We start from the raw sequence: 12,416 nt of genomic DNA on the forward strand, positions 1-12,416 counted from the left end.
TCATTGGACGATGATAAAGACCCTGTCTTGCCTGGTGGTGGCTAGAGGTGAGCCACCAATGATGGAAATGGTATAATAATAAATATATATATATATATATCCACAGATAAAGCACTACATTTTGACTGCATAATCGTATTAAATGGTTTTAGGATGATGTCGTGAGGGACCACAACTCGAAGCAACATTGCCGGAGGCCTTCCTCCTCTCTCTTTGTCAGCCTCCCTTTTTTTTTTTTCTAATACTTTGTTTGATTTCTCATTATTTTATTTCTAAAATTAAAGAACGTATTTTAAAAATAATAAAGCATTTGTAGGAACATTTTATGTGACACGATGATCAAATAGTAAATGTGAGGTCTTTAAAAAAATTCAAAAGTTATGGCCTAAATATGTTTTTTTTTAAAAAAATTAATGATTAGTAAAAAAAAGTTAAATGCGATTAAGTGTCTATTTTTTAAACAAATGGGGCCATGTGCAATTTCTTCAAATCTCAATGGAGGCGAATGCATTTTAGCCATGATAATCATTTCATTCCGCATCTCATTCCACTCTATTTGATCATATGTTGGAAACTAACCTTATAAGTTGATATAATGGAGGAATTAATATTCTTATACACCCTGAATTTTCTAATTTTATTTTTTCAGTATGCGATTTCTCAGCCTCAACTCTCAATACAGCCCCTTCATGCCTCAACTCTCAATACAACCCCTTCATGTAGTAACATAGCACTCTCCCTTCACGTGTCACGTGTACTTGATATTGGCTGTCAATAATTCACCACAGGATAGGAAAATTTTTAACTTTTGAGTTGCGGGGCACAATATATTACGGATCTCAACTCTGAGTCTACAGCGATATGCAGCCACGCAAAAAATTAATCCATGCTCGGCCACCCACATAACATTTTTTTGCTAATGAACAAGATATAAATATAAGCAAATGGCGCATATCTGACCGAAAATTTTTTTCGATGAAATCACGGGTGTCCTCGATCTATTTACAAAAATTGATTACTTTCAAACATTTAATATTGACAACGAAGTGACCACTACCATATGTGTTTTTCAACTCTTTGGTGCGGAATGAAATGCGCCAACAAAGATATTTAACATTAGCCATTCCACGTTATTTGAAGGGACAGATACAATAATTCAATATGAGCCCAGGATCGGGCCTAATCTTCAAATAATTGAAACGATCAGTACCTGTCCTTCATGTTCCACATCGTCACTAGGAAACGATCCATACAAGTATATGTCGGCTTTCAAATAATTGAGAACGTAAACAAGTCGGCTTTCAAATAATTGATAACGTAAACAAACCATTTTACAATGCCAATCATGACCGTATAGCGCGTTCATTTTCTGATCTGGGCATACAATCAGTCATGTATTACAACTCGGTATTCTTGTAAGCTTCCCCCTCGAAAGTAAAGCCAAGGCACAAAAGCCCCGAGAGCTCACAGACAAGGAAGGAAGGAAGGGCCATGTATTATTTACCACAGATGAGTGTATTTCATTCACAGAGCTGAGTTCCAATGGAAGGGATGATGGTTGAGGAGAGCTGCAGACAAAGGACTAAGGGACGACAAGGGATTGAGTCTATTACTGTTGCATGAAAACCGACAGCTCCATGAGAGTCGCACACTTATGATGTGGCTCCGAGGAATTCTACTTTTTCACCAGTTCTTCCATCACTTCTGCTGCTGAAGAAAAATATCATGGGGGCAAAATGCAACTCCTCAGATGGGGTTGGGCCCCTTTTCCCTTCTGGGCAAACGATTTTCAGATTTGACGGAATGAAATGAATGATTGGCACAACTTCACCTGCAGATGCATGCTGTCCCATGAACAGATATTTGAGCTCTAAATCAAGATGTTACTGTTGCAGTGGAGGCATCTAGAATCACCTCAACAGAGACAAAAGGAACTATTCAGAAATTACTATTGAAGTTTGAGAGAGAACGGAATTTGCAATTGCAATCGGGTTTTGCGGTCATTATGGGACCGGTCAGATTTCAGTTTTTCAGAATCCGGGGAAAGGGTTCCTCTACAGTCGAGGATCTCGCTGGTCCTATCCACAGGTGGCTGTCGGTAATGGCTTTTTGATATTGATATGCATGGAGGTTGATCCGATTTGCCAAACAAGAACCAAGATCAACCCGGGTAGGTTATAGAACTTGTGGGAACCGAGACTAACATGCGCCTCTCGTAAATTGTTAATGCAAGTCTGCATCAATATTGACTATCCTGTCTCTGGAGTCCATGCACACGCGTCACGCGTGGACGGCAGAGGAGAAATTAGTTTCCCCTTGCTATCAGGTGGGGATGGGCCAGACACTAGTGATGATAAAAACTTTTGCGATGTCCTACTAACAATGATTTATACCGCAGCAGACAGGGATCGAATCACGCACCTCAATAATTGAAGAATATATGTACACGTGAGTACAACTCTGGCGCTTCTTCAGAGCTATCCGAGGGAGGCATGTGAACATGGCCTCATGAAGATCCAATTTACAGCAGAATCCATCAAATCTGATTTGAGCCCTGGCCTTACTGTTCAGAAATGTGGATTGTAGAGGAATACCACTTGCAACTCTCCAGTTCATCCTGCAAAGTAACTTTAAATCAGACGCTTACTAGCAGGAGAATGGACTATTAAAAAGTAAATGAAATGAGAGCAAAAGTACTGCAAAGAGCAACCAAATGAACTAAGTCAGAAACTTAAAACCAAATGAAAAGGAGGGGGGGGGGGGGGAAAGAACTTAATAAAACGGATATGACCATAGTTTTGAAAATGAGAATGGACATCATATTTTACGAGGCTTAACCAAGGGTCTGACAATCCAATTAGATTCTTCAATGTTAAAAAAAAAGTGAATTTGACAAACTTAAGGTATTAAAAGCACGAAAATGATATGATTAACCCACAAGGGTTAGCGCAAGTAGTTAGGACGTGCGTACGCTTTGTGAGTAGTTCACAAGGTCGTAGGTTTGAATCCCCTTGCGCACGTAGCCCTTGGTAAGGCCACCCACGCATGTGCTTGCACATGAACTTACCTGGATCCATAGACTTATGGGGTGTTTATGGGCTGAGGAGAATAAACTCCTCGTTATCAAAAAAAAAAAATGATACGGTTCCATTTACTAGCACATTGGGCTTTACAAGAACTGGACTGACCGTGCTTCAGCCTCGGTCTGACTATTTCAGTTCTGATCCAGATTACTTTCACCATAAGATCCATATTTCATAGCTCAGATAAGCCTCCAAGAAGGGTTTCTTTAGAAGGTTCCCATAAGGGAGGGCACTGTGAAGGGGGTCTTTGACTCTGCTGCAATTTATCATAGGAAAAGGTTATAAATTCAATAATTGCCGAAAGGAGAGCATGATAATGAGTATGAACCTAAGATGCAACGTGATTCACTGTAGGAATTAAATTTACTAGGGCAAGATATCATTGACAAGCTTAATTGATGGGATAGAGAGGTTATGTCACCAAACTTAAGTGGGGTAAGGGGGGAAAGAATTTACAAATCCACTGACTAGATACCCAGATCAATCTCGAAACTCCAAACTTCATTTGAAAAACCTGAAAGATCAAAGTTTCCGCAGAGAATGATTATCTTGTCCATTCTGGAAACATGTCTTCCTATTCTATCTTTTCTCGAATCTTCTTTAACAGAAGATATAGAAGCTCAAGAAGGAATACCAAAACCTATTTTTTTCGCTAAATAGGAATACCAAAACCTAGTTTACTCAGCAGAGTCTCTTTGCATCCATGGCTGAATGCTAAAGCTCCCAATCTATACCAACCTAGTGCGCTGCATTTTATAGACATCTCGATCTTTGCATCCAGACCCCCCTTATTTGAGCGTGAACAAAGAATGTAATACAGCATCAATGAGGTAAACAAAGAGGAAAGACAAAAAGAACCAGCAATTGAGGCTAACTGACAAAAACTACCTGATCTTATAACCCCAACATGGATATTTCCCAAATTTTGTGATTTCCAATTCACTTTCTTCTGCTATTAGACACAGAATGAGGCAGTGTGCCAGTAAACATATTGTTGAATGGCAACTAGTCCAGTCCAAGAAACAAGTCTTCTATCTCCTCTCCTCAGCTCATCTTCATTTCTCATCTTGTAGCAGTTTTATCTTTAGGTTTAAATCAACAGAGTCCACCATCTTTCACAGACTATCCCACTTGGAAGCCACACATTAGAAGAACTCTTAGACTCTTCAGGCCTTAACCACATTCCTGGCATTTGATATCATCTTTCTAGTTTTTCACCTTGAAGGACTAGATCCCGTAGACAATATCAACCAGTGGGAGATAGACTCAGTTCCACTGCTATACCGTCACTATCAGGCATATGCCTCACTTCATTGAGAAGCCTCTGGAGTTCTTTCATTAACTCTCCACGGACATAATCAGAGCGCTCCCTCGTAATTGATGACTCAGCAAAGAGAGTTTCTGTGAGAGACTGATACTCTCCAAACCACTCATCGTCATTATGCTGAGCAGGCTGATCATCATAAAACATAAGAGAGCTCTCCTTCCTCCATCTGCTGAGAAAGTACTTATCAGGCAGCTGAAAATAATTCTTCACTATGAAAACTCGAAGTGCATGCCTGCACAAGATTCCTGAAGATTCAAATTCTTTACAGGGACAGCAGAGCTGTTCTTCTTCTGGTACCCACACAACAAGACGCTCACTGTCCATCTTCTTATAATGGCGTAGAAGGTATGACCCGTTGGCCATATCAGACAAGGCATATTGCATGGAGAACACTAACTCATGCTGCAAAGCATTGAAAGCGAACGGAGTAAGAACTGTACGAGCATGATCTTCAATTGGTAGACATGTTCTTGAATGCAAATACTGCATCACATTGTGTGACTGGTTTTGAAAATTAGCTGAGACACCGACCTGTGGAAAAGCAACAGAATTTAAATCAGGAAATAGGAAAATAAACTAATATCACACAGATTTCAAGCAAAAAATTATATTGTCATCTGATATTACAAAAGCTAAACACTGAACCTGGTCAAAAAAGCTCCTCAGACATGTTTGTGCACCAAAGATTCCTTTTAGGAAAGTATCCACTGACTTTAAGAACACTGGGCTTGTAATTCGAGCGAGCAAGTAACCCCTCGTATGCGAGGGAGCCCAAGAAACCCTCACAGAATGAAGTAGAGCAATATGTTTGTCCGATCCAAGGCTGAACCGAGAAACCATCTGGTTCCACTGAAAATCGAAATCCTCTGCAGTCTCGATGCAATTTATAGAATCAAATTCTGATCGGAATTCCTCATACTGTGAGCCGAGAGGAACAGAGAACCAGCTTGATAGCTTGGGTAAGATGCTAGACACAGAAATCACGTGTTTAGTGCTTGGCAAACCGCTTCTTACAGCATCTTTGAGGCTGACATCTAGATCCGTCACAATTGTTTGAGGAAATCTTCCATTCATGAACCGTACGAAAGTCTGTATTTAGCCATACACAAGTCATCTAACAGAGAATCAGCAGGTGAATAACATTAAATGATATAAAGGGTATCGATGAAGATAAACCTGTAAAGCCCACGAGTAGGACTGCTGTGTTTCATCCTGTAACAGACCACATCCAAAGAAGATGGTTTTCCCAAAGTTATCGATTCCAAGCCATGCCCCGAACAACATTCCATAAGTGATCGACCGATAGGAGGTGTCAAAGTAGACCACGTCACCGAATACTGAAAACGCATTGGTTGCATCACTATAAGACCAAGCGACATTCTCTACCTTATTGTTTCCGTCCACAGTATAATCAAAACTGAATCCTTCGTCTGCCTCCTTAGATGCCCTGCATGCGTCAAGAAGCTCAACGATATCGCTTTCTCTCTTCTCATTCAGCATTGTATCGTTCTCTTGAATGACCTTCTTACGGTTCTGAATGAAATTCCTAACATCCCTCTCAAGGAAAGGAAGTTGTCCGCCCTGATACCCCTTCTCCAATTCCAATACCTTCACTATGCGGTGAATCGGGAACCCGGCCTTGGATAACAACAGTATCCTCTCCTGATCGACCTCGTGAATCTTTCTATACGCAGGCAAGAGACAGACTTGATCGTCTTCCAACAACTCGTGATTATGGACATTACTGAACTGAACAACACACCACTGAGAAACCCCTTCAACGACCTCCTTCGACAAGTACATTTTAGCATCGCATCCACATCGGACCGATTTCCTGTCCCGGTGGTGCTCCCCAGTGGGCTTCTTCCTCGCTGGGGCAAAACCCGCCCTGTAACAAACGAAGTCACGCTTGTAGATGCCCAACTGGGGACTAAGCCTAGACCGCTCCTTCCTGATCGAGAACCCGTTTTTCCTCGCAAAACTCGCGTAGTACTCGAACGCGTCATCGTCGCTCTTGAAGAGCATTCCCACGTAAGGGGCAACCATAGAGTCGGGCGAGAAAGATTTCGTTTTTACCATGTGGGGAGCTAAAGGGGTCTCTTCACTCTCACCTTCGACCGCGATGCAACACTTCCAATCTCCGCAGGGGCAATGCTGTCGCCGTATCCACATGTTCTTGGAGGGCACCGACGCCATTGTTTGCGGTATTCCAACCCGAAATCTTCACTCACTGTAACCAACCAGCTATTCCCACAAAAGGGATCACCAATCTTCATGGATTTAGTTACATAAAACAGCACAAGGAATTAAAGCATTCAAATGGTACAGAACAGGAAAGCGCTGGAGAACAGAAAGAAAGAACAGTTGCCCGGCAAAGAGGTGAACCGACTTACCAGTAGACTGACGACGGAGAGCAGAGCGCTGAAACCCGTTGAGGGAATCGAGATATCGTTCTTCCACGATAGCGCGATTTCTTCTGCTGCTCTGTTGATTTTGTTCCAGTCGAGAAATGTTCGCTCCTTTTTCCGGGAAGACGGACAGTGAGTTGGGCCCTCTCAGCAGTATCAACTATCAAGTGGACCCCTGCAGGCCCATTTTACGGGCCTAGTCCAGCACTTTGGGCCCAACATCTTAGTTTTCGACGGCCAGGTTTATTCCTCACGGCCGACGCCTGGGTGCCCCCTTCTGTCCTCAATAAACGGGTTCTTTCCTCGGAAGGAGATCATACGTGTCGGTTGCTCTAATGGATTGTTTGGATTGCCGATTATGAAAAGACGAGTCATGGAAATTTGTGTTATGATCCTCCATAATCCACATTTCAAACGAGTAAAAACGTATGCCACCACACTGCATCCCCGTTTCTCAGTTACACAATTAACATTCAGAGCAATTAAGAGATTATTAAGATGATCTTAGAGATTTTAGTGTTACAATTACATAATCTCTAAAAAAAAAAGGGGATAAATTGCATTGACGGTTCAAAAGGTTTTATAAATGTTTCAATATGGTACAAAATATTTTTTTGTTACTTGATGGTACGAAATGTATCAAAGTTGTTTCAGTATAGTACAAACCGTCATTTCGCCATTGATGCCGTCAAGCCGTCCTTTACAAGATCTGTAAATTTTGTATTATCATGTAACTTACGTAAAACATTTTATACTATTAAATTACAACTTCAAAACATTTTGCACCATCATGTAATGTCCCACAAAAATCGACTTTGCACCATCAGCGTCGGCTTGATGGCGTCAATGACGAGATGACGATTTGTACTATACTGAAACAATTTTGAAATATCTTGTACTATCAAGTAAAAAAAATTGTACTATATTGAAATATTTGTATCAGCAGTGCAATTAAAAAAAATGGTGTTACAGATTTATACCTGTCTGCTTTTTATTTGGGGAGGAAAAATAACAGAAAAAGAGAAGTAGTCGGGCGTGCGTGGAGATTGCTGCAAAGTATTTGCAATCTTGCCGTTGAATAATTTGGTCAATGGGCTTTGAGTCTGCCATTTTTCCCCCTCTCCTTTTCCTCTGCCTCTGGATCCAAGATTTCCTTTCGCCTGCAACCATCAACTCCAGCACCTCTGCTATCAATCCTAATTAAACAATCACTTGGAGCTCTCATTTCTCTACATTTTTCTTGAGTTTTCATCGAAACGCGTCGATGAAGTTCGACGTGCCGGTCGTTTGAAGAAGACCGCAAGGACTGATCTAGGAACATCTTCTTATGGCCTAGGACGAGGCTCAAGAATCCTTAATATCCAATCTCAAGGACCAGATGGACAAGAATCTCCTTCAAAGGCACAGGAATCGCCGGAACTCGCCCTCGGCGGTGCAGAAATCCCCGTGCTCAAAAGAAACCGAAGATTTACCGCCCCTAGATTCCCTGTCCTTGCTGACAAGGCCAACCTTCCGAGTTGTAGTCTTACTCCTGGGAGCCTACCTCGGCATCGGTACCTTCAGTTTCTTCCTTTTAATGGACCATATTGAGGGCAAGAAAACGAATGGGATCCTCGACGCGCTTTACTTTTGCATCGTGACCATGACCACAGTCGGGTATGGAGATCTCGTGCCTAGTAGCACACTGGCCAAGGTTCTCGCATCGCTATACGTGTTCACGGGAATGGCTTTAGTCGGATTAATTCTAAGTAAGGCGGCCGACTACATTGTAGAGAAGCAAGAGATTCTCTTATGTAGAGCCTTCCACTTTGACGACAAGAGTGGTCCGGAATACAAAGAGGCCGAGTTCCACAAGGTCAAGTACAAGTTTTTAACTTCCATGGCCATTCTTCTGGTCCTCATAGCTGTCGGGCTCGTGTTCTTGTCCTCAGTGGAAAATCTCGACTTTGCTGACGCGTTATATTGTGTTTGTTCGACTATTACGACTCTTGGGTATGGGGACGAGAGCTTCTCGACAGCAAAGGGCCGATTGTTTGCGGTTTTCTGGATACTGAGCAGTACCATCTGCTTAGCTCAGTTCTTCTTTTACTTGGCTGAGTTGGGATCTGAAAGCAGGCAGAGATCGCTAGTGAAGTGGCTCCTCGGACGGAAAATTACGAGCTTGGACCTGGAGGAGGCCGATCTTGACCAGGACAAAGCCGTCAGGTGGATATGCTTAATTACTTATATGATCCTTGCTAATGTGTTTTTGATGTTCTTATCATTTAATTCTTATATATCGTTCACAGCGTTGCGGAGTTTGTGCTGCATGAGCTGAAAAGGATGGGGAAGATTAAGCAGAACGATATCGCGGTTCTACTGGAACGATTCAAAAATCTCGATCTCAACCACTCGGGGACTCTTACTCCAGATGATTTAATTCAACTTTAGTGATAAATTCATCATCGTCACCACAACGATGATTTATCATCCGTCAGATACAATATCATACACATTTTGTCAAATTTGAAAGCTTTTGTGTAATATGTCATACCGCATCTGATTTAATTCAACATCTGACTTAGTTCAGTCCGAATAGGAATACGCTCAAGGAGAAATCTTATGTCCCCGGAAATTACCTCTATACAGCATTGTATATCGATCACAACGTCCTCTTATTCCCAAGATGTAGTTGAAGTTGCTCAGTGATGATCAGCAGGCTCCTAGATGAGGAACTGAATTGAAAAGGCATGAACTTGCACCGAATAAACAACACCGGATTAGTCTGAGCCAACAAGCGGAAAACACCTTGCGCACAATTAGTTGGAACAACTTTCATGTTCACAGAAACTAACTGCCAAATCGACCTTTTATTAACAGCAACTTCTTTTCGACTTAGCCTCACCAGACCCCAACAAAAAACACATCAAATAATTAAACTAAACATAGACACTAACGATCGTAATCTTGGCGATATGGAAGAACTTCTCACTTATTGTCATTACATGACTGTGCAGAATGAGGGATTCTCTTCGCTGAAGTAGTCGACCCGATTCCCGTAGTAATTACCCCTGTTGCCTTCGCGAGCCATGTAGTAACCCGGCATCCCATGGCACTGATTGCACGGGCAAGACATGTGCCCGCCGGCGTACACCTGATGTTGCTGGTATGGATCGTAATAAGCCTGGAGAGGGTACACGGGTGGGAAGATGGAAGGGTAACCCGCCACAGGCACTGGCATGGACTCCTTTGCCACCTTCTTCTCAGGCTCTTTGATCTCTTTGGGCTTATCCCCGCCTTCCTTCTTCTTTTCGGGCTGCTTAGCTGCAGTTTTATCGGACTCCTTCTTCTTTGGATCGGCCTCCTTGCCCTTCTGCTCGTCCTTCTTTTTTTCGCCGGAACCGTCCTTGGCTTTGTCGCCGCCTTCTTTCTTCTTATCCCGGGATATCATCTCGATCTTCTCGACCGACTTTCCTCCCTTGGAGCAGATCTTCTTCAGAATTCTCTCGGGGCAGCAGCTCACCACCGTGATCGTCACCAAGTTCTGCTTCTCATCGTAGACTTGGTCTCGTATTTCTCTTGTCCACAAAATTCAACACCAAGCAACAACTCAGTTTCTCTCCCTTTTTTTTTTTTTTTTGGATCTTCAGTCACCTAATTCTCGATCCAACTCTACGATGTACATGATGTATATATATGGAGGTGTACGTACATAAATATCAACATCAATGGAGACTCACCGGGAAAACTGCAGAGCACCTTCCTGATTTTCCGGTAGCAACGGTCACATTGAAGGTCGACCTTGATCACCATTATTGTCACCTACACATGAACATACAAAGTCCAGTACTTTCTCTTCACATTTACCATAAAAAAAGATCTTATAGAAGAGAAGAAAGATCAAAAGGGTATACAAGTCCATGAGCTTGCAACACAGTGAGTTCACATACCTTCTCTGCCATGGCTGTGGGAGATGAGACCCGATCCGGGAGTCGAATGAACCGAACAAACTTCGAACAAGATGAGGAGGAGAAGGAGGAGGAGTTCTTCTGCTTGCTTGCAATGGGAAATGGAGAAGAAGTGGATCGACACAAATACAAGCGCAGACAGCAAAAAAGTGCAGGGCGGCCTCTAGAATTAGAACAACCACACACTACTAAAGTCCAAGTTCCAATCAAGAGGGGAGAAGTGTAAATAGCATAAAACCACCGACGCGGGTGGTCAGAGTTAAGGCCACAGTCGAACGAGAAATAATCTCAATCAATAGAGTACATCCTGTGATTTTATCAAAATAAAATAAAGCAGCATTAATTGGAGTTTTCATGACAAGTCATCATGAGATCAACATGATCATCATGATCTTTAATAATAATCTAATTAACGAGATTATAATAATCTAATTAATTAACTGAGGTTGTTTGGTTTAGTCCTTGTGGGGCCCGAGCCCACCTTCCATATTTTATAAGCCAAGTCTAGTCTGTACAAGAGCTTTGGTTAGGTGCAATTATTGGCAATGCTGGCACCACTTTTTGGTGCTATACCCATACATCTCTAAGCAATGTGAACGAACGGGTTACTCAATCCCGGGACGAAGCTTCCGTGATTAAACTGGTCGGGCGCGTCTCGTCTCTTATGTGTAGTACTTTTTTTTTCCCACCGACAATAAAATACATAGACAAGTTCCGGAAATCACGAGATATTATCAACACTTCGAGTATAAGATGGGGAATTGTGCAAACTGAAAAGCATAGTCAGCTTAATTTGGGTGAGCCAACTTGCAATTCATACCTATCAACAACATTGACCCTATATGTGGTAGAGATTGAATTTGTACACAGTCATATCTTTTGTGCCCGATAATTTCTCTTTTTCTTCTTGTACTATTTACCTCATTCTCGATATCTTCGCTTCACCTAAATGTTTAGGTGACCCTACCTCATCAAACAGAAATCTGCCACCCGAATCGAGACTGATACTGCTGACTTGGACCCCAATGCTGGGGGGTGGCAGCTATTCATAGAACACGTCACAAAGTTTGACCAGGATTAAATTTTACAGCATTGTTGTTTTATTATATTGACAGCATCTGCGTAACGTGGCCGGCATTCAATTGCGGGGAAGTGTGGTTTTTATATATGTTATTATAATATGAACATGTTGGGCAATGTCCATGCAATGGAACAAGAAGATAAATAAAGTAGGGTTTAGTTTGATATATATTCGCTGTCTTCAAAGTCTCTATCACATGCATATCTATCTCGGATATTAACTAATAATCCTCCCAAAAAACTATTAAGGTCAAAATATTCCGGCTATTATTTCTATTTATGAATCATCATCGTATCAGAATATTGCGTGTCTCGAGTATATATACTTTTAGAGCAACCGATAAACATAAGTGAATCATGCACAAGCAATCATCAATTGAATTCTGGAGGCAGAGATTCAGAATATATGCACTTGTCTAGATCCGAGTAGCTAGTTAACCAATAGTGGAAGGAGGACTAGCTTCATGTCATAAGATCATACTTTAAACCGGTCGACTGTTCGGCAACACCTCGTAGTTATTGAGATCGATATCATGCCATGTGAACCGGACTTAATCGTACGTGTCTTGGG

At 41.9% G+C, this 12,416-nt stretch overlaps 3 protein-coding genes across 10 annotated transcripts; 1 reads left to right on the plus strand and 2 right to left on the minus strand.

The window, feature by feature from the left end:
• Positions 1-1,152: 1,152 nt before the first annotated feature.
• On the minus strand, positions 1,153-6,958 carry LOC116207455 (putative protein FAR1-RELATED SEQUENCE 10). Of its 8 annotated transcripts, none has more exons than XR_004156929.1 (7): positions 6,804-6,958; positions 5,587-6,654; positions 5,056-5,499; positions 3,972-4,941; positions 3,189-3,336; positions 2,422-2,617; positions 1,153-1,844 (listed from the first exon to the last, which is right to left on the minus strand). XR_004156929.1 is itself a non-coding variant. In XM_031540402.1 (4 exons), the coding sequence occupies exons 2-4, from the start codon at positions 6,604-6,606 to the stop codon at positions 4,330-4,332; spliced, it is 2,076 nt and encodes a 691-aa protein (XP_031396262.1). In that variant the 5' UTR covers positions 6,607-6,654; positions 6,804-6,958; the 3' UTR covers positions 3,835-4,329. The 8 variants fall into 8 exon arrangements, 1 of the variants encoding a protein (XP_031396262.1); XR_004156927.1 differs by having other exon boundaries at positions 1,153-1,904; positions 3,189-3,339; XR_004156928.1 differs by having other exon boundaries at positions 1,278-1,831; positions 3,189-3,339.
• A 1,036-nt stretch (positions 6,959-7,994) lies between these two features.
• LOC116207456 (two-pore potassium channel 1-like) lies at positions 7,995-9,370 on the plus strand. Its single transcript, XM_031540404.1, has 2 exons — positions 7,995-9,023; positions 9,107-9,370. The coding sequence occupies exons 1-2, from the start codon at positions 8,197-8,199 to the stop codon at positions 9,246-9,248; spliced, it is 969 nt and encodes a 322-aa protein (XP_031396264.1). The 5' UTR covers positions 7,995-8,196; the 3' UTR covers positions 9,249-9,370.
• A 183-nt stretch (positions 9,371-9,553) lies between these two features.
• On the minus strand, positions 9,554-11,021 carry LOC116207457 (heavy metal-associated isoprenylated plant protein 39-like). Its single transcript, XM_031540405.1, has 3 exons — positions 10,748-11,021; positions 10,538-10,619; positions 9,554-10,373 (listed from the first exon to the last, which is right to left on the minus strand). Exons 1-3 carry the CDS (start codon positions 10,757-10,759, stop codon positions 9,799-9,801), a joined length of 669 nt encoding a protein of 222 aa, XP_031396265.1. The 5' UTR covers positions 10,760-11,021; the 3' UTR covers positions 9,554-9,798.
• Positions 11,022-12,416: the final 1,395 nt, after the last annotated feature.

This window comes from Punica granatum, chromosome 5, assembly GCF_007655135.1.
Source record: "Punica granatum isolate Tunisia-2019 chromosome 5, ASM765513v2, whole genome shotgun sequence".
NCBI classification, from domain to species: Eukaryota; Viridiplantae; Streptophyta; class Magnoliopsida; order Myrtales; family Lythraceae; genus Punica; species Punica granatum.